Raw genomic sequence first — 21,373 nt, forward strand, 5'->3', positions numbered from 1 at the left:
ACACCTATAGTCCCAGCTCCCTGGGAGGCTGAGATGGGAGCCTGGGACTATATTTTTATATTTTTATATTTTTAGTAGAGATGGGGTTTCACCATGTTAGCCAGGATGGTCTCAATCTCCTGACCTTGTGATCCACCTGCATTGGCCTCCCAAAGTGCTGGGATTACAGGCATGAGCCACTGTGCCCAGCCTCCAGAGTCTTAAATGATGTGGCAGGAAGCAAGCGCCATCTCTGATCAGTGAAAGTAGTGCCATGACTGGAATTCTGCCTAGCTGGGTTGTTTTGTTTTGTTTTGTTTTGAGACAGAGTCTCACTGTCACCCAGGCTGGAGTGCAGTGATGCTATTATAGCTCATTGCAGCCCCCATCTCTCACCTCAGCCCCTCGAGTAGCTGAAACTACAGTGGAGTAGCTGGGACTATAGGTTCTTGCCGCCATGCTCAGCTAATAATTATTTTTTTGAGACAGAGTTTTTTTTTTTTTTGAGACAGAGTTTCACTCTTGTTACCCAGGCTGGAGTGCAATGGCGCGATCTCGGCTCACCGCAACCTCCGCCTCCTGGGTTCAGGCAATTCTCCTGCCTCAGCCTCCTGAGTAGCTTGGATTACAGGCATATGCCACCATGCCCAGCTACTTTTTTGTATTTTTAGTAGAGACGGGGTTTCACCATGTTGACCAGGATGGTCTCGATCTCTTGACCTTGTGATCCACCCGCCTCGGCCTCCCAAAGTGCTGGGATTACAGGCTTGAGCCACCGCGCCCGGCCCCGAGACAGAGTTTTGTTCTTGCTGCCCAGACCGGAGTGCAGTGGCACAATCTTGGCTTACTGCAACCTTCACCTTCCAGGTTCAGGCAATTCTCCTGAGTCAGCCTCCCTGAATAACTGGGATTACAGGCACATACCACCACACCCAGCTAATTTTTTGTATTTTTAGTAGAGATGGGATTTCATCCTGTTGGCCAGGCTGGTCTTGAACTCCTGACCTCAGGTGATTCCACCTGCCTTGGCCTCCCAAAGTGCAGGGATTACAAGCATAAGCCACCTCACTCAGGCAGCTAATTACTTTTTGCACAGACAGGGTCTCACTTTGTTGTTCAGGCATGTCTTGACCTCTTGGGTTCCAGTGATCCCACCTGGATTGGCTTCCCGAAGTGCTAGGATTACAGGTGTGAGCCACTGTGCCTGACCATACTTGGGCTCTTAATCCAACTTTGCCACTGAGTGACTTTGGTCAAATCATTTTACCAGTTCCTTCCTTTTAGCACTAAGAGTTAATGATATTACAATCTCACAAACCAAGCTCCTCAGACTCAGGTGATCCTCCCACCTCAGACTCTTGTTTAGCGGAGACCATAGGTGTACACCACCATACCCAGCTAATTTTTGTTTTTGTAGAGGCAGTGTTTTACCATGTTGCCCAGGCTGGTCTCAAACATCTACCTGCCTAGACCTCCCCAAATGTTGGGATTACAGGCATGAGCCACTATGACTGGCACACACACACAAAAATTAATACATGTTTTATTTATCCCCACCCCTATATGCTTCCTCTGCATTCTTTTTTTTTTTTTTTGAGACGGAGTTTCGCTCTTGTTAACCCAGGCTGGAGTGCAATGGCGCGATCTCGGCTCACCGCAACCTCCGCCTCCTGGGTTCAGGCAATTCTCCTGTCTCAGCCTCCTGAGTAGCTGGGATTACAGGCACGCACCACCATGCCCAGCTAACTTTTTGTATTTTTAGTAGAGACGGGGTTTCACCCTGTTGACCAGGATGGTCTCGATCTCTTGACCTTGTGATCCACCCGCCTTGGCCTCCCAAAGTGCTGGGATTACAGGCTTGAGCCACCGCGCCCGGCCCTCTCCTCTGCATTCTTTTTTTTTTTTTTTTTTGAGACGGAGTTTCGCTCTTGTTGCCCAGGCTGGAGTGCAATGGCGCGATCTCGGCTCACCGCAACCTCCGCCTCCTGGGTTCAGGCAATTCTCCTGCCTCAGCCTCCTGAGTAGCTGGGATTACAGGCACACGCCACCATGCCCAGCTAATTTTTAGTATTTTTAGTAGAGACGGGGTTTCACCATGTTGACCAGGATGGTCTCGATCTCTTGACCTCGTGATCCACCCGCCTCGGCCTCCCAAAGTGCTGGGATTACAGGCTTGAGGCACCACGCCTGGCCCTCCTCTGCATTCTTAATACTAAGAATCCTCCTTTGTCTTGGTAGAAATTTTTAAGGTTGAATCACATCTTTTTTTCTTTCTGACTGTGACATCAGAACTCAAAGATCATAAAGTTTAATTCCCTTTGGTTTTACAGATTCACTGATGTCAGAAGGCTGATCTGTGGTTTGAGAAAGACCGAAAAGAAAGTTTCCAACCTCCAAACAAAACCCACACAAAAGCCTAGTGATGGAAGGTTCTCGGTAGAGAAAATCCAGACAATGACTGGACACAGTGGGCAAATGCCTACCTTTTGGGAATACCAACTCCACAGGGAGCAATTTCCACAGGGAAGTTACATTAACTGAAGGTTGTCTTAGGACAAGGCTGAATAAAGTAAAGATTTCAACACCATATGCTCAGCTTTGGCAGGAGATGTAGGTGGGAAGGGAATCTCAATGTTGGAGAATGCCCATATCACACCCCAGCTGGCTATGTAATCATGAAATAAGGAGAAACACATAAATATTTGGTTAAAACACCTTTAATGATAGAGGGAAAGACACTAATATCTCCCCTGTCTGTTCTTGACATTTTACTATGTTAGGAAGCTCTGGAGCCTACAGCTTGAGGAGAAGCAACCGTTCAAGTCAGTCAGTCGCAAAACCCTCGCTCTCTCCTCCTCAGAACTCCTGTTCCAAATGATCCTATGTTAAGAGTAAATACTACATCTCATTACAAGACAGAGAAGCAGGGAGGACATCACCTGGAGCTGGTCTCCCAAAGTCTGGGACTCTAAGAACCAAACAATGGCAAAGACACAAGCCCTAGCCTATGGATAGGCAAAATGGGGAGGATAGGGGTCTTGAAAGAGGAAGGTAAGGAAAATACAAGGGGCCAGGGAATAAAGGAGGGAGCTATCTAAAACTAGAAGCATACTAGTGCTAGGAAATCCCCCATGATCCCTGGTACACCTCTGCACACTATGTCCACTATTAGCCCGAAAGAATATTACCCAGAATGCCCACATTCACAAGAATTTGAGGCCCTTTCCCTTACATCATGTACCTTCTTAGTCACATAGGTGTCAGCAAGCCCTGTTTTAGCAACATTCCTTAACGCTCCTCTCATCATTACTTCATCAACCATGCTGACCAACAATGCTCCTTAAAGATAGGAATTAACTTCACATTTCCCAAATATCTTCTGGAAGACCTCTTGGCAAAAAAATTTTTTTCCAGCTTTGAGAGGCCATGATGAATGAGAAGCTGGAGAGGTCTTGGCACACCCAACACCTTTGCCTTAATGTGACCATCAAGGGATTTACTGGGAAAATTGTCCTGCGCCCTTCATTTCTCCCTACTTGCTAGGGTTATGTCACTAATTACTGGAGCATCTTCAGTACCGGCACCTTCTGGAGCAGGGGGAGGGAGAAGGGATGTACAGTTTGCTACTTCTTGTCTACGATGGGCTTCTCAGGCACTGCCTTGGGTGCAGGAGGCTGAAATAGGAGGGGGGCTGTCTTCTCCTTGGCCTCTCTGGATCCCATTGTTGGAGGTGCCTTCCCAGCCACAGTTCCTAGGCCAAACAGCACTGGTGGGGCCGGGCTTGGAGTGGTAGTGGAGGTGGAGCTAGAATTCCAGGGCTTCATGGGCAGGCCACTTAACAGGAATGCCACGTACTGGTTCTAGAAAGATAGGGGACCCACACCCACCAGCTGAGCAGAAAGGTCACCCCAGAGGAGTGGCACTGGGTCCTCCAGAGACAGCTGCCAGCCCTTTTGGGTTAGGCTGCAATTCCAGCTGTAGGTGCTCAGGTGCACCTGCCAAAGGGAAAGGGAGAGGGACAGAGGAGGGGAAGAGGGTCATACCAGGGAAGCTGAAGAGGGTTCCCTTGAGAAAGCTGTAGGGAATCTATTTTCCTCAGGTACAAAGAAAGAGGAGGGAAGAAAAATTCCTTAGGGGGACATCCCCTTGTAAGCACAGTAATTTCCAAGCTCAGGGACTAGAGAAAAGCCACTAGGGACACATCATGTTAAGAACTAAGAGAAAAAAGTCAAAATCAGGGCTCATAAAGCGGGGAGGTCCTTCTGTGAAGCTGTTTCTGCTCTGTGGGACAAAGAGGAGCAGGTACAGAAAAACAGGCTCATGGAATCGTGGGGTCGTCTTTTCGGGAAAAGGGGGAGAGCCCTGGGGAGCTGATGGAAGGTGAACAGCCAGGGACTAAAGACAGAGCAGCAATATTCTGAGGGCCATGAGGGGCAAAGGGCTGTACCTGGTGGTGTGTCAGTAGCATATGCTTCTTGAGGGTAGCCCGCTCAAGAAAGCCCTGCCTGCAGAAAACACAAGTGAAGAGCGGCCCCTCCTTGGGATGGGTCTTCTGATGCTCCTCCAGAGCTGTCTGGGAGGGAAAGGCCTGGCCACAAACTTCGCAGGCCTTTCTGCTGCTGCTCTCTCCTGGCTCCTTTCTCATTGCCTCCTGCAGACTTAGCTCCTCCACCAAGGTCACGCTGGTGCCTTCTCCTTCTGGGGTGAGTGCTGATGCTGGGCTTGAGCTTCTCTCTGGTTTGCCCCCCTCTTCCTTGCCTCCTGAAACATCACGGCTTCCCTGCTCCATTGGCTGAGGCTGATCCAGGCTGTCAGGTGCCGGTGGTGGTGGCAGAGAAGACTGTTGAGGAGCTTTCTCATTACTGTCCATCTCCTTCCCAGCTGTGGCTGCTGTGGACACTGTCCCCACCTCCTCCTCTGGCCCAGATGCCTCTTCTGAATCACCTCTCACTGATATTGCCTTCTCACCTCCACTCTCTGAGCCTCTCCCTGCTAGGGAGTCTTCATCAGTCACATCTTCCTCTTCTTCCTCATCCTCCTCTTCCTCCTCCTCGGACAACTCCTCTTCCGGTGATGGCTGCTGGGACTGCTGCTGGGGGAAGCTCCCTGCCCCGGAGACTGTAGATTGCTCGGAGCCATTCTCCTGGGCAGCTCCTCCACCTTCAGGGAGTACAGTACCACCGTTGGGGATCTGGCCTCCCAGGTGCATCCGAACGTGTTGCTGCAGAGTGACAGCATTGGTGAACTTCTTCTGGCAGATGGGGCAGGAGTTCTGTGCCCGGGCAGCTGGACTGGCCTTGTGGCCCACGAAATGTGCACGCAGATTACCCCTGGTGGAGAAGGCTCGGCCACACACTTTGCATTTGAAGGGCCTCTCACCTCCATGTTGGCCATAATGAAGGCGTAGGGCCCGAGGACAGCTAAGCACCCGGAGACAGATGACACACTGGTTAGGTCCAGAAGAGGCTGAGGATGAAGGTGCAGGGGCAGAGGTGGTGGGGGCTCCTGAGGCAGTTGAGGTCACTGCCACGGCTCCTTGTCGGTCAATCTTTTCTACCAGTTGCTGCAGCTTTGATGTCTCAGAGGGTGAGGCCCCCAAGGGCTCTAGCACATAGGGGAAGGGGAAGCTGCCAGTGGACTTGAAGTGGTTGGTAAGCAGTGCCCAGCTTGGTAGTGAAGTCACCAACTTACTTAGCTGCATGCGAGTGGCTGTGCTACTTTCTGCCACTCCACTGATGGCTGAGCCCTCGCTCCCTGGGGGGGTGTTTTCATCAGCTTTATTCTTGGGTTCCACTGCTTTCATGAGCACAAACTTATTGAAAGCAGGGAGTCCTGGGGCAGTGGCTGTGCCTGCACTGGTGGAGAACAGAGTCAGGCTCTCTGTGGCACTGAGTGCTGTGGTAGAGGCCACCAGAGGCTTGCGCTCAACACCTCCACCTGGAGTGGCTGCCTCCTCCTCAGCCTTCTCTGGTGGCACGGACATACCATAAGGCAAGCCACTGCTGGTGATGACGTAGTCTAGGTGCTCTGGTACTGGGTGTGGGTTCATCTGCACATGTGGGTACTTCTCACGATGCCGGTGGAAATGCACTTTGAGGTTGCCACGGGTGGTAAAGCGGTTTCCACAGACATTGCACTTATAGGGTCTCTCACCTGTGTGGGAACGAAGGTGGATCTGCAGGGCACTGTCACTGCCAAATACTTTGGCGCAGAAGCGGCATTTGTGCCTTCCACCAGGCTTCTCCAAGGGACCCATCACTTCTCCATAGCCCAGCTCACCACTTCCATTCTTTGGCTTCAGGAGCCCTGGGGAGGCAGTGGCCTCAAGGCCTCGGGCTGCCCCAAGACACTGTGCTGCCAGTAGTCCCGTGGTACTTGGGAATGCCAGATGAGGTGAGGCAATCAGCTGATCTGTGCTGCCTGGCAAGGCTGGGGAGGGGGCAGTGGTGGGTTTGTGGTTTCGCCCAACCCCTCCAGCAGAAAAAGGATGCTGTGACCCCAGCGGGTGGTAAAGGTGGAAGAACGCCTGCTTAGGTGTTTCTGCTCCCGAAGAGGAAGAGGAGGAGGAGGTGGTGGAGGAAGACGCCAGTGTCTTGCTGGTTTGGACAGGCTTGATGGGGCTGAAGAGGGGTAATAGGGGCTTGGTGGAAGAGGCAGTCCCTGTCCCAGGTAGCTCTGAGGGACTGGCAGGGGCACCCACCGTCTGACCTAAGGAGCCAAGCAACAGCACCTGCCTGCAGATTTGCTCAGTCATCTGCATCTGATGGATCTGCCGCTGCTGTAGCACCCGTAGCTCTTCTAGGATCAGGGGGATGTTCAAGTGGCCGCTGCCTACACCTGGGGGCGGAGGGGGTGGTGGAGGAGGAGGGGGTGCAGGGGTCGATTCTGGAGGTAATGGGGTTGCTCCCAGCTTTGGACTGGCCAAGATCAGGCCCCCACCTCCCCCAGCCGCTGTACCTGTGGCAGCGACCAGGAAATGCCCGGAAGACTCCTCTCCTCTCCTCTCTGGGCCCCAGGTGGGATCCGTGGGCATGGAGGACCCAGAATCTGAGGGGTTGCTATGCTCTGTGTCCATGACCTGAGGATTATTGTGACCCTCAGGCCGGGGTTCAGAGGAGGCCGAAGAGCTGTTGGGGTTCTCCTGGCCCCCAATTATCACCATTACAGGAGGGTCGGTAGAACATGCATTCTGGTGGGCGAGGAATTCAGTTGGGTCAGTGAATTGTGCGCAGCACTTGGCACAGACTTGGGGGTGATCCTCCTCGCTAGCATCACCTGGGGAGAAGACAAGGAGAGAGAGCGTGGGTGGCGCAGTTGGGTTGGGTATGCCGAGCTCTAATTAGCAAGGAGCCCAGTAACTGCTAGTTGGGGGTGGGGAGATGAGCTCACCGTCAGGCCGTGAAGGCTAGAGCTCAGGCCTGATCAGTGTGGACAGGAGACAACCCGGCATGGGGCAGGGTTGGGGGCGCAGAGGAGGGAGGCACGCACATGCTACTCCCCTCCTCAGTCACCCTCCCTTTCCCCGGGGCACCAGCGAGTTCAAGGAATAGGTGTGAGGCCAGGGGCCTATGCAAAGAATCATGCATTTTCTCCCGCCCACCGAAAGTCTTCACCGCCTGGTGCATCCCCTCCGCCCCCACCCCTGCCCAGCCCGGCCCTACCGCACCTCCGAGCTCTGCCGGCTCCCCGCAGGGCACCCCAAGACGAGAGCTCCTCCCGGATTCGTGCGCCATGGTTGTGGGGGAAGTGGAGGGCCAGGTGGGGCGGGAGACAATGGATACTGGGATTGAGGGAGGCGGCTGTGGCCGCTGGGTCTGCGGCAGCGTCTGCACCCAGCGGCCCAGACTGCGGAGACGGAGATCCGCGGCGACGGCGGGGGCAGGGAGCAGCGGCGGAGGGGGAGGGGAACGAGGAGGCGGGGAGGAGCTGGAGCGAGAAAGCGGGGAGAGGGGAGATCTGGGAGGAGCTGATGAGGAGGGGAGTTTATGGGGAGGAGCTGCTGAGGAGGGAGGCGGGAGCTAGAGGAGGCGGGAGACCGAAGCGCAAGCGGGGGCTTGGGGGCGGGAGCCCAGAGCTCGGGAGAGTTTCCGGAGGCGCAGTGACAGGTGCGGTGAAGCACTGCGGGGGTCCACCTTTCCCCATCCCTGGCCAGCTCCCCCCGTCTGCAGATGCCTTTGCCCAAGCCTACCCTCCTCCCCCCGCCCTCCCCTCCTAAGCTCTAGGGGCACAGTGGGAAACGTAGCCCTACTCAATAGAGCAAGGCGATAGGCTTCTCTTATTTTTCTCTGGATAAAGGATCCGCTGAGCTTGGAAAACGTGGATTCCAGAGAGGGTTGGCTGATCTCCTCAGAGGTCTGAGGGCCAGAGGAAAGCGGGGAGCTCAGAACATCCACTCTTCACCAGCACACACCCCCCAAAATACTCCCAAGTTTTGTCCCGTCTTTCTCACTTCTATTCCCACCCTACCCCCATTCCTCTCCACAAAAGAAGTTTCTCAGGGTGGGCGGCTGCAAGGTAGAATTTCCAAGGAAGTCATTTCAGGACTCTGCGGAACACTAAGCCCCTTCACTCACCGCCCTTCCTCCCCCAGAATAATAGCTGAATGCAGGCTACTCTGCGGATCGCCCGGCCTACACAACACCTAATTTATAGGGTCCATGCTTATTTAATACGCCATCTCCTATTTGGTACCCTCTTTCCTACCCTATTCCTCCTCTATTCTCCTCTTGCAACATTCCTCACACTGTCACTATTAAAGACAGTGGGTTTGGGGAGACGCTAGCCAGCCGAGGCCTAGGAGGCCCACCCAGCTCTAACCTGGGGGGAGGGGAGCCCTCTTGAAACAATGCGGTAGGAGCTTCCAGGCAGCCCTCAGTGTCTAAAGCCCTTTCAGCTCCAGCCTGGTTTGAATGTTTAGGAATACCTAACACCTGCTCACCATCACAGAAGCAGCCTCCCATTCAGAGAGGATAAGTAAGGATAAAATGCTTCCTGGACCAGGTATTCTGCATTCTCTTTTTACCTTGAAATGAGTCTTAAAGCGCTTCCCACCTCCTAAAATACTTTCTTTTTCTCTTACATGCAGAAAGTGACCACAAGTCCTTGGTTTGGTAGTTTCCCTGGGCGTCAGTAAACCTAAATTGTTCTAATCCCAGTTCTATTCTTGCCTCGCTGAAAAATTGAGACACGGTAGTCAGTCACACCATGATATACCACCATTTCCCTCTTCATAAAGTAGTAATATTGTAGCTGCATTATCTTACTCAGAAAAATATCGTGGGGACAAAAGATTGAAAAATTTGACAATACTAATGTGTAAACCAGTTATGGTGGTACACACCTGTAGTCCAGCTACTTGGGAGGCTGAAGCAGGAGAATTACTTCAGTCCAGGAGTTTGAGGCTGCAGCGAGCTATGATCACACCTGTAAATAACCACTGCCCTCCAGCTTCAGCAACATAGCGGGACCTCATCTCTTAAAAAACAAAAAAGTCTAAAAATTTAATGTGTACATGTGAGACTTTTTTTTTTTTTTTGAGATGAAGTCTCACTCTGTCACCCAGACTGGCGTGCAATGGCATGGTGTCTGCTCACTGCTACCTCCACCTTCCGGGTTCAAGCGATTCTCCTGCTTCAGCCTCCTGAGGCACCTGCCTACTGATCAGCCTGCCTCAGCTTCCCAAAGTGCGGGGATTACAGGTGTAAGCCACTGCACCCAGCCACATGTGAGACTTAAAGTTTGGGGAGTCCTGAATTGTATCAATTAGAGAATTTACATTGTTGGTAGTAAAATAATCAAGGTAACCTTAAATACATATATACTAAAATTAGATCTGTTTTTCATGTTGCTTGTTAATCTTACTAATTTCTGAAGTAACATATTGGCTAATACCAGCGGCATATTTCAAAGGTAGGAGGTCTTTTTTTTGTGGGAGGTGGGAGCTGAAACAACCTATTTAAAATATTAGTAACTTCTACTTTTCAACAAAAATTTTGCCTGTGTTTTTAAATTTAAAACATTTTACTGAATTGTGTTTTGAAACTTCAGATAATAAGGCTCTTAGCATTGTGAGTCATGACTGTGAAATGGATGGGTTCCGTGCCTCCAGGCCTGACCTTACAAATGAGGGAGGGGGGTTCTATTTCAGTTTATGGCAAGTCACAGTTTTGTGCAATGCGGTTTATTTTTACAGATAAGGAAATTGAAGCTTGGAGAGGTTAAGTGACTTTTCCAAGTTCACACAGTAATTCAGTGAAGCAAGCATTCAGAATTTGGACTCCTGTCCAGTGCTTTCTCAAGCACATCAACAACGTATGGTTTCCCTAATGCTAAAGAAAGGGCCCTGTGTGGCTTCTACCTGCCATTTGCTCCCTGGCCTTAGTCAGGGAGAGGGAATCAGATGGAGCCTTTCTACTGAGCATTTGTTAATTAGCATTGAACATTTGATATCCAGTTGCTGTTTTGTCAAGTCTTCTGACAAGAAAAGAAATCCTTTTCTTTTCATCTTCTCCTGGGAAACACTGTCCCCTTTCTTGCTCTTTAATGAAATGTGCTTTCTGATGCGTAATTTGATCTACGCTCTTCTTTAAGGTAAATTTAGTCCCTGGTGAAAGGTGACTGGATCAACAGCCACCTGTAAGAGGAACCCTCCATTTCTCACCACTTTGCACTCACTGCCTATCCTGAAAAGGGGAGCAGGATTCTTACATAAACATGAATGAAGTCACAAATGCAGGGATAAACTAAACGGGTGATGGTGTCCCTAGATAGCAGATAAGGTGAGGTAAGCTATCCCCGGTCACATGCAAAGTCCAGGGTGGATATGGAACTAAGACGTGGACAAGCTTGCTTAAACTTACAGAAAGCTGAAATGACAAAGAAAAAGGAAACCAGGTGGCTTCCTCTCTAAACCTAGCGTCCCATCAAATTGCTGCTTTAGGCTTGAGAGACAACTGTGGAGGAGAACAAAGAGAAAAATAGGTGGTTCTATGTAGCAGGGTCATACATTTGAACAGTGGTTCTCAAATTTTGCTGCCCATTAGGATTACTGGGAGAGACTTTTTTTTTTTTTTTTTTTTGAGACGGAGTTTCACTCCTGTTACCCAGGCTGGAGTGCAATGGCACGATCTCGGCTCACCGCAACCTCCGCCTCCTGGGTTCAGGCAATTCTCCTGCCTCAGCCTCCTGAGTAGCTGGGATTACAGGCATGCACCACCATGTCCAGCTAATTTTTTGTATTTTTAGTAGAGACGGGGTTTCACCATGTTGACCAGGATGATCTCGATCTCTTGACATCGTGATCCACCCGCCTCAGCCTCCCAAAGTGCTGGGATTACAGGCGTGAGCCACTGCGCCCGGCCCGAGTTTTTAAATTTTTATGTTGAGGTACAGTGGCCTGTGCCTTGTAGTCAGCTACTCTGAAGGCTGAGGTTGGAAGATCACTTGAATTCAACAGTTTGAGACCCCATTTCAAAAACAAAAAAAAAAAAAAAAAAAAAAAAAAGACAGAGAGAGAAAATAACATTTAGGCACAGTGGGTAGCTTGTGCCTATAATCCTACTATTTCTGGAGGCCAAGGCAGGAGGATCGCTTGAGGCCAGGAGTTTGAGACCAGCCTTCATAACATAGTGAGACCCCCATCTCTACAAAATAAACAAATCAACCAAACTTAAATCCCTGAGGATAGGATCCAGGCATTAGTTTTATAAAGCTCCTCAGGTGAGGCCGGGCGCGGTGGCTCAAGCCTGTAATCCCAGCACTTTGGGAGGCCGAGGCGGGTGGATCACGAGGTCGAGAGATCAAGACCATCCTGGTCAACATGGTGAAACCCTGTCTCTAATAAAAATACAAAAAATTAGCTGGGCATGGTGGCACGTGCCTGTAATCCCAGCTACTCAGGAGGCTGAGGCAGGAGAATTGCCTGAACCCAGGAGGCGGAGGTTGCGGTGAGCGGAGATCGCGCCATTGCACTCCAGCCTGGGTAACAAGAGCTAAACTCCGTCTCAAAACAAACAAACAAACAAACAAACAAACAAGCTCCTCAGGTGATTCCAATGAAAACACAAAGATGGTGACACAATGATGAGACCACAGTGTCAGAAGACTGGACTGCCCTTTCCATCACACCTTCCACCCTGCTCCTCACAAATCTTATCTGAGGTAAACTTGGCCACAGTTGCGACACAGACAAAATGAACTCTCAAAGCTAAACCCTCCTGTCAGTTTCCCTCCCTACAGTGCCCACAACCACAATTAGCTTCCTTGTATCCTTTCCCAGTGAAAAATCTGCTTCCATGAATAGAATTTGATATAATTTACACCATACTGTAAGGTGTTTTCTTGTTTTTTTTGTTTGTTTGTTATTTTTTTGAGACAGAGTCTTGCTCTGTCACTCAGGCTGGAGTGAAGTGGCATGATCTCAGCTCACTGCAACCTCCGCCTCCCAGGTTAAAGTGATTTTCCTGCCTCAGCCTCCCAAGTAGCTGGGACTATAGGCATGAGCCACCACACCCAGCTATTTTTTTTTTTGAATTTTTTGTAGAGACAGGATTTCATCATATTGGCCAGAGTGGTCTTGAACTCCCAACCTCAAGTGCTCTGCACCCACCTTGGCCTCCCGAAGTGCTGGGGTTACGGGCATGAGCCACTGTGCTCAGCACATTACTGTAAATTTAAACGACTGCATTTATTTCCCAGATATGGGTATCTTGAAGCATATATTTTTTTTCTTTGATTTTTGAACCATATATTTTTTTATTTCTTTTTCTTTTTTTTTTTTTAAAGATGGAGTTTCACCATGTTGGTCAGGCTGGTCTTGAACTCCCGATCTCAGGTGATCCGCCCACCTTGGCCTCCAAAGTGCTTGGATTACAGGCGTAATCTATGCCCAGCCCATATTTTTAATTGTAAGCTGAAAGGTTTTGTTCTACAGAGTTCAAGCATCATCCCTCCATTAGGGGAACAAAGCACACTATATAAGCACCTGCCTAAACTAACTTACTCTTTTTTTCTTTTTTTTTGGAGATAGTCTCACTCTGTTGTCCAGGCTGGAGTGCAGTGGGACAATCACAGCTCATTGAAGACTCGATGTCCCAGGCTTAGGTGATCCTCCCACCTCAGCCTCTTGAGTAGCTGGAACTACAGGCATGCACAATCATGCCCAACTAATTAAAAAAAATTTTTTAGGCCGGGCGCGGTGGCTCAAGCCTGTAATCCCAGCACTTTGGGAGGCCGAGGCGGGTGGATCACGAGGTCGAGAGATCGAGACCATCCTGGTCAACATGGTGAAACCCCGTCTCTACTAAAAAAAATACAAAAAAATTAGCTGGGCATGGTGGCACGTGCCTGTAATTCCAGCTACTCAGGAGGCTGAGGCAGGAGAATTGCCTGAACCCAGGAGGCGGAGGTTGCGGTGAGCCGAGATCGCGCCATTGCACTCCAGCCTGGGTAACAAGAGTGAAACTCCGTCTCAAAAAAAAAAAAAAAAAAAAAAATTTTTTTGTAGAGACGGGGTCTCACTATGTTGCCCAGGCTGTCTGGAATACTTGGGTTCAAAGGATCCTCCTGCCTTATCCTCACAAAGTACTGGGATTACAGATGTAAGCCACTGCACCTAGCCCACTTACTTATTATTAACACTGAACAATGCTTATTGGTAGCTTCCATAATTATGAATTGATTCTGTAACTATTTCTACTGACTACTTCTTAGAGAAATATCTCATCTTATCCTCCTTACTCCTGTCTCCTAAATGTAGACACATAACAATCCTTTGCCACCCAGACCTGCTAAAGTATCTATGGCCCGTGTAACATAGTAGACTAACAGGCACAATAATTTGTACACCTAGTGCTGAGAAAAATATATTTGTTTCCAGAACAGAATATCTTAGCTCAAACATAAGAAAACTCTTTTTTTTTTTTTTTTTGAGACGGAGTTTCGCTCTCGTTACCTAGGCTGGAGTGCAATGGCGGGATCTCGGCTCACCGCAACCTCCGCCTCCCGGGCTCAGGCAATTCTCCTGCCTCAGCCTCCTGAGTAGCTGGGATTACAGGCACGTGCCACCATGCCCAGCTAATTTTTTTTTTTGCACTTTTAGTAGAGATGGGGTTTCACCATGTTGACCAGGACGGTCTCGATCTCTCGACCTCGTGATCCACCCGCCTCGGCCTCCCAAAGTGCTGGGATTACAGGCTTGAGCCACCGCGCCCGGCCAAGGGGATTTATTTTTAAATGGTTACAGAGTTTCTGTTTGATGATGAAAAAGTTCTTGAAACAGATAGTGTTAATGGTTACATAGTGAATGTACTTAATGCCACTGAATTGTATACTTAAAAATGGTTAAGTGCCGGGCACGGTTGCTCACGCCTCTAATCCCAGCACTTTGGGAGGCCAAGGAGGGTGAGGCTCAGGCAGGAGAGGCTGAGGCAGGAGAACTGTTGGAACCTGGGAGGTGGAGATTGCAGTGAGCTGAGATCATGCCACTGCACTCCAGCCTGGGTGACAGAGCAAGACTGTCTCAAAAAAAAAAAAAAAAAAAAAAAAAGGTTAAAATTGTAAATTTTATTACATATATTTTACTACAATTAAAAAAATTTACGCCGGGCGCAGTGGCTCAAGCCTGTAATCCCAGCACTTTGGGAGGCCGAGGCGGGTGGATCACGAGGTCAAGAGATCGAGACCATCCTGGTCAACATGGTGAAACCCCATCTCTACTAAAAATACAAAAATTAGCTGGGCATGGTGGTGCACACCTGTAGTCCCAGCTACTCGGGAGGCTGAGGCAGGAGAATTGCTTGAACCCAGGAGACGGAGGTTGCAGTGAGCCAAGATCGCGCCATTGCACTCCAGCCTGGATAACAAGAGTGAAACTCCGCCTCAAAAAAAAAAAAAAAAGGCCGGGCGCGGTGGCTCAAGCCTGTAATCCCAGCACTTTGGGAGGCCGAGGCGGGTGGATCACGAGGTCGAGAGATCGAGACCATCCTGGTCAACATGGTGAAACCCCGTCTCTACTAAAAATACAAAAAACTAGCTGGGCGTGGTGGCGCGTGCCTGTAATCCCAGCTACTCAGGAGGCTGAGGCAGGAGAATTGCCTGAACCCAGGAGGCGGAGGTTGCGGTGAGCCGAGATCGCGCCATTGCACTCCAGCCTGGGTAACAAGAGCGAAACTCCGTCTCAAAAAAAAAAAAAAAAAAAAAAAAAAAAAAAAAAAAAAAAAAATTTACAAAAAAGAAAATTTTTTTTTGAGATGGAGTCTTGCTGTCACCCAGGCTGGAGTGCAATGGTGTGATCGCGGCTCACTGCAACCTCCACTTTCCAGGTTCAAGAGATTCTACTGCCTCAGCCTCCCAAGTAGCTGGGACTACAAGGGTGTGCCACCACACCTGGCTAATTTTTTTTTTTTTTTTTTTTTTAATCTTTAGTAGAGATGGGGGTTTCACCATATTGGCCAGGCTGTTCTCGAACTCCTAACCTCAAGTGATCTGCCCACCTTGGCCTCCCAAAGTGCTGGGATTACAGGCATGAGCCACTGCACCCAACCCAAAATTTTTGCTTTAATTATTAATGTAATAATAAGGAAGTTGAGAGGAAAAAGAGGAAATGCAAAAAGGGCCTAGCACAGTGCCTGATTACTCCAAAAATATTGGTGATGAGTGTTAGTTGTTACTGGAATGTCAAAAGCTGAATGAAGTCCTAGGAAAAGGAAGGTCACATGTGCCCAAGGTCACATAGCTTCAAGGTCCACACTGGATTGAAAACCAAGTTTTCTGTTTTCTTTTTTTTTTTTTTTTTTTTTTTTTGAGACGGAGTTTCGCTCTTGTTACCCAGGCTGGAGTGCAATGGCGCGATCTCGGCTCACCGCAACCTCCGCCTCCCGGGTTCAGGCAATTCTCCTGCCTCAGCCTCCTGAGTAGCTGGGATTACAGGCACGCGCCACCACGCCCAGCTAATTTTTTGTATTTTTAGTAGAGACGGGGTTTCACCATGTTGACCAGGATGGTCTCGATCTCTCGACCTTGTGATCCACCCTCCTCGGCCTCCCAAAGTGCTGGGATTACAGGCTTGAGCCACCGCGCCCGGCCTTTCTGTTTTCTTATCTAGTGCTCTGTTACACCAGGCCTGAGATAACTCTCTCTTCCGAAATGTGTTTTTCTGATCTGGGGATACCTAGGATTGAGTGGCCCAGGGGTCAATAACCTGAGAGATGAGGCTCTCTACTTCCAAATGTAAACAGAGCCCCCCAAACCCTACTTTTGCCTTCTTTCCTCTCTTGCTGTTCTTGCTGTCTGCCAACTTCCATCTAAAGTACTCCCCTCTCTCCCTCTAGATCTGTTTGGCTGCTGTCCTGGTTTCTCCTTCTCACTAAATATCTGGGTTTCTGATTGTTCCTTCATTTCCCAGATGTGCTGATTTGCATTTTTCCCCAGTCACATCCTTTATGTTCTGTAATCCAGATTTCTTGACTCTGTAAGGGAGAGAGAATTTTTTTTCCTCTCCAGAGTTTTTAAGTAAATGGAGTATTTCCTGCCCATCACTTACATGCAATAACTATTCTGTTAGGTTTTGATGTTCTGGTCAGGGAATCTGAGCAAAAATGGCTAGAAAACAGATTTCTCAGACTGTTTCTTGGTGATGTCTCAGGTCACTGCAGCATTGAGGCTTTTAAAATGTGTAACAAAGGCTCAGCATTTGCTTGTTGTATATGGTACATACTGCTTAAAAGAAGGCAAAAGACTCCTGAAAACATTACTGGCACTCTAGACTACTAAATAAATGTCTGCTGATACTCATGATGATATCCATAATTTCACAGGTGCACCAAAGGACACAGTGTGCTCCTAAATAAGAGCCCTTCCTACTTAACTGTGGGGCATGCCCTGGGATAGAAGGAAGTCAGATGCCTGAAGATCACATAAGTGAATAGAAACCCTGTCTACAAAAGATTAGGGGAAAGGAGAGCTCTCGTTGTATTTTGCAGAATGGATGCTGCCCCATGCATGAAGAAGAAAATTTATTAGTTTAAAAGAAAAAAAGGACCCAGCATGGGGCTCACACCTGTAATCTCAGTACTTCGGGAGGCCAGGCTGACCAGATGGCGAGGTCAGGAGACCATCCTGGTTAACATGGTGAAACCCCGCCTCTACTAAAAATACAAAAAATCAGACAGGCGTGGTGGCAGGCACCGGTATTCCCAGCTACTTAGGAGGCTGAGGCAGGAGAATTGCTTGAACCTTGGAGGTGGAGGTTACAGTGAGCCAAAATCCTGCCACTGCGTTCCAGCCTGATAGAGCGAGACTCCATCTCAAAAAAAAAACAAACCAAAACAAACAACAAAGCAGGAAATGTGAAACTTATATATTATAAGCTTGTAAGATCAAGAAAGAATTTTAGATATGATCAAATAGAGCCACCTCATCTTGCTGACAAGGCCTAATGACATCCAAGACATCTAAATCGTAAGTAGCCTTGGACCTTCCACTCCAGGGGAATTCTGATGAGAGAACCCTTAGGCTTTCTTAAGGTAGATCTTAACAGAGGGTACTACCGCTTTCTCGCTCCTTACGTTTGTTTCTGCCTTTCATCGCTCAAAGGCAAATTTTCATCAAAAATGTGTTGATGCCCTTTCCTGTTTCTATGGGGATGGCTTTGTAGCAGCATTACCATGCCCCCAAGTGGGAGCTATATCTTAAAGGGCTTGAAAATCCATTCAGGACAGCTGTTAAAGATAGCTTTTGACTCCCTCACAGAATAGTTTTCCTCAGCTGTGGTATGGGGAATGGGTGAGCAGATGGGAGAAGTAGGAAGAAGAGGAGAGGGTGCTTCTTGGCGCCTTGGAGGGGTGTTCAGCAAACTTCCACAGTCAAACCAGCAGGGGAGCAGAACTGAGAGGCAGCTCTGGAAAAGAGTTGGGGCTCTAGGGGAAGTCTCCTGTAGAGCACAAGTAGGAAACATCCGGCCTATAGCAGCATTAAGAAGGGTTAATGTGTCTCAGGAGGGAAGGATGCCGTCACCACAGAACCTCTAAACATGGGCACAGTAGGATCCCAGAAAAGCAGTGATTTGGGGAGGATGTGTTCTGCCCCAAACATAATATGTTAAGGTTATTTCATAGCACATGGAGCACTGATTTGACCTCAGGCTTTTGTTTTTGTTTGCTAAGGCAAGTTTAATCTATAATTAATTTTAATTACCACCAATACACTACCTTAGAGCTTTTCATGGCACATGTCTCATAAAGAAATGCTGACATTTGCCAAGAGGTTCCTGAGTTTTGGTCTTGCAGGAAGTGCCACTGCATTCACAAATGATATTAAGAATATTTACAGGCCGGGCGTGGTGGCTCAAGCCTGTAATCCCAGCACTTTGGGAGGCCGAGGCGGGTGGATCACGAGGTCAAGAGATCGAGACCATCCTGGTCAACATGGTGAAACCCCGTCTCTACTAGAAATACAAAAAATTAGCTGGGCATGGTGGCGCGTGCCTTTAATCCCAGCTACTCAGGAGGCTGAGGCAGGAGACTTGCCTGAACCCAGGAGGCGGAGGTTGCGGTGAGCCGAGATCGCGCCATTGCACTCCAGCCTGGGTAACAAGAGCGAAAACTCCGTCTCTAAAAAAAAAAAAAAAAAAAAAAAAAAAAAAAAAAAAAAAAAGAATATTTACAGCCGGGCGTGCGTGGTGGCTCAAGCCTGTAATCCCAGCATTTTGGGAGGCCGAGGCGGGTGGATCACGAGGTCAAGAGATCGAGACCATCCTGGTCAACAAGGTGAAACCCCGTCTCTACTAAAAATACAAAAAATTAGCTGGGCATGGTGGTGCGTGCCTGTAATCCCAGTTACTTAGGAGGCTGAGGCAGGAGAATTGCCTGAACCCAGGAGTCGGAGGTTGCGGTGAGCCGAGATGGTGCCATTGCACTCCAGCCTGGGTAACAAGAGCGAAACTCCGTCTCAAAAAAAAAAAAAAAAGAATATTTACACATATTAAACACTTATTTATGCTAGGTACTTTACTACACGTATTAGGCACTTATTTATGCTAGGTATTTTTCCAAGAGTTTTACACATATTAACTCATTTAGATTTTCACAACAACCTAATGAGGTAGCTAGTATACACATCTCTGCTTTACTTCAGATGAGGAAACTGAAGCATAGAGAGGCAAAATAAGCTAGCCATGGTCCCACAGCTAACCAAGTGGTGGAGCTGGGATTTGTCTGAAAGTCTGGTTTCAGAATGCTTGTGCTTAATTCTATACTATATTGTTGGGTGTATCAACTGTATGCTAGAGTTGCCTCTCTGGAGCCAGGATAGTGTGCACATATGGAGCCATATGACTGACAAGTATGTCCAAAACTTCTTTGATCCTAAAAATTACTTGGACACTTGCAAAATATATAGATTCCCATACCCTAGCTCAGATATACTCACAATCAAGCAAGCTTTTCAAACCCCGGTTTAGTGGAGTGAGCACCACCAGCCCTGAGCATTACAAAATTTAAGTTTTTGCCCTCATTTTCCCTCTGTCTCTCACACTCTGGACAATTTCACCCTTCAATTCCCTGCCTGCTCTACTGTCTGCCAGTCACTTAATGGAAGAATACATTCAGGGGCCAGGCGTTGTGGCTCACACCTGTAATCTCAGTACTTTCGGAGGCTGAGGCAGGCAGATCACCTGAGGTCAGGAGTTGGAGACCAGTCTGGCCAACATGGTGAAACCCCACATCTACTAAAAATACAAAAATTAGCCGGGAATGGTGGCGGGTGCCTGTAATCCCAGCTACTCAGGAGGAGAATCGCTTGAGCCTGGGAGGTGGAGGTTGCAGTGAGCCGAGATCATGCCATTTTATTCTAGCCTGGGAAACAAGAGTGAAACTCTGTCTTAAAAAAAAAAAAATCACCCATGCAATTTTTTTCCCCTCATAAGGGACACCTGTTGCTTCAAAAACACGATATTCTCATAAAACGATATGCATGTAGTAACAGGTGTGTTCCCTTGCACCTTTTTTTTTTTTTTTTTTTTTTTTTTTTTTTTTTTTTTGCTTTGCCTTCCTTTAAGCACAAACCCAAGCCCCTCATCCAGACCCGTCCTTCAGCTCTCCTCCAGGTGACACGCATACACACCCCAAAGCAGGCTGCATTCTGACCAACATTAGCTCTCTCCCTCTGGGAGCTCTGATCGGCTCTCAGTTCAGCCCAACAATGAGAAACTTTTCTCTCGTTTCCCTCAGGGGAGCCTTCACGTTTGTCCAATTCATTCTCTTGCAACCCAACTCCCCAGAAAGAAAAGGGGGGAAAATCCCACCCCTAAGAGACGGTCTTCAGGTCTGAGGACGTTACTTAGCAACGGCACAAAGACCAGTGAGCAAAGGGAGACCTGAGGAGAAAACTCTTGGGTGGGGAGACAGAGCCAGTTTGAAAACTCCATTTCATCCAGAGAAAAACAAGGAAAACACAAACAGAATCAATCCCGAGTAACAAGCGGGGCTTCTTCCCAGCGTGGGTCATCTTTTTACTCCCTGCATCTCAACTCCTTCAAACCCTCAGTGACCAAGTCCGCCCCCGTCTGGTTTCGCCCATGGCCCGAGTGCCCTCCCCTTGCCCTGGCCTGACCCACACAGGCTTGGACTCAGGGGCCCCCCACCCCTCCCCAGGCACCCACCGTTCTCAGACGCGCTGGGACCTTCGCAGTCCGAGATTAACTGTTGGGGTTTCCGCTGCTTTCGCCGAGACATTCCCGGGTAGAGTTGGGAGAGGGAGGGGCACGCTCACTTAGTCTTAACCGGGGCGACCTGGTCTCGTCTCCCCTTTGGGTCCGAAGCCAATTGATGCCTCTCCCCCAGTGCAAATCACTGTGAAGCAGAGATGTTCTCCTTTCCCAGAGACAGCCTCTCTCTCTCTCTCTGATTCTCTGTTCTTGACTCTCTCTCTCTTTCTCTCTCAATCTTTGCAAGTCTTTAAAGGGGAGACGCCCCCTTTTTTTCTTCAGCTTCTTCCCTACGCTTCTGCAGCTCCCATTGTAAAAGCAAAAATCCTAATCTTTCCGCACACTCTTTTCTTTTGTACTGCAGAGGAAAGGATTTAACCCTCTCCTCCCTGCAAGGGCCCTGGGCCTCTCCCTGTGCTGTCTGTTAAGAGACTGTCCCTGGCTTGTTTTTCTAACTCTTCTCCAAGATCTGCACTGTGCTTTTTGGCTCTGTCATATTTCTATGTCCTTCTGTTTGATAATGTGGCTGCTTCTGGGATATAAACTGAAATAACCTTCTGATGTATCCTGATTATGAGTAATATATGTATAGCTCTTTATAATTTATAGAATATTTTCACTTGCGATGTGTTTTGAATATTACAACTCTGAGATAAGCACAGTAGGCTTTACTACTATTTATAGCTGATCCCC

The 21,373-nt window shown here is 48.7% G+C and overlaps 1 protein-coding gene across 5 annotated transcripts; it reads right to left on the reverse strand.

The window, feature by feature from the left end:
* Positions 1–1,907: 1,907 nt before the first annotated feature.
* SALL2 (spalt like transcription factor 2) lies at positions 1,908–20,904 on the reverse strand. Of its 5 annotated transcripts, none has more exons than XM_074393207.1 (3): positions 20,636–20,904; positions 4,427–7,254; positions 1,908–3,839 (listed from the first exon to the last, which is right to left on the reverse strand). In XM_074393207.1, exons 1-3 carry the CDS (start codon positions 20,706–20,708, stop codon positions 3,603–3,605), a joined length of 3,138 nt encoding a protein of 1,045 aa, XP_074249308.1. In that variant the 5' UTR covers positions 20,709–20,904; the 3' UTR covers positions 1,908–3,602. The 5 variants fall into 5 exon arrangements, with proteins under 5 accessions (XP_074249308.1, XP_010333379.2, XP_074249306.1 ...); XM_010335077.3 differs by lacking the exon at positions 20,636–20,904 and adding an exon at positions 7,646–7,974 and having other exon boundaries at positions 1,909–3,839; XM_074393206.1 differs by having other exon boundaries at positions 3,734–6,816; positions 6,937–7,254.
* Between the last annotated feature and the right edge of the window lie 469 nt (positions 20,905–21,373).

Source organism: Saimiri boliviensis, chromosome 2 (assembly GCF_048565385.1).
Source record: "Saimiri boliviensis isolate mSaiBol1 chromosome 2, mSaiBol1.pri, whole genome shotgun sequence".
NCBI classification, from domain to species: Eukaryota; Metazoa; Chordata; class Mammalia; order Primates; family Cebidae; genus Saimiri; species Saimiri boliviensis.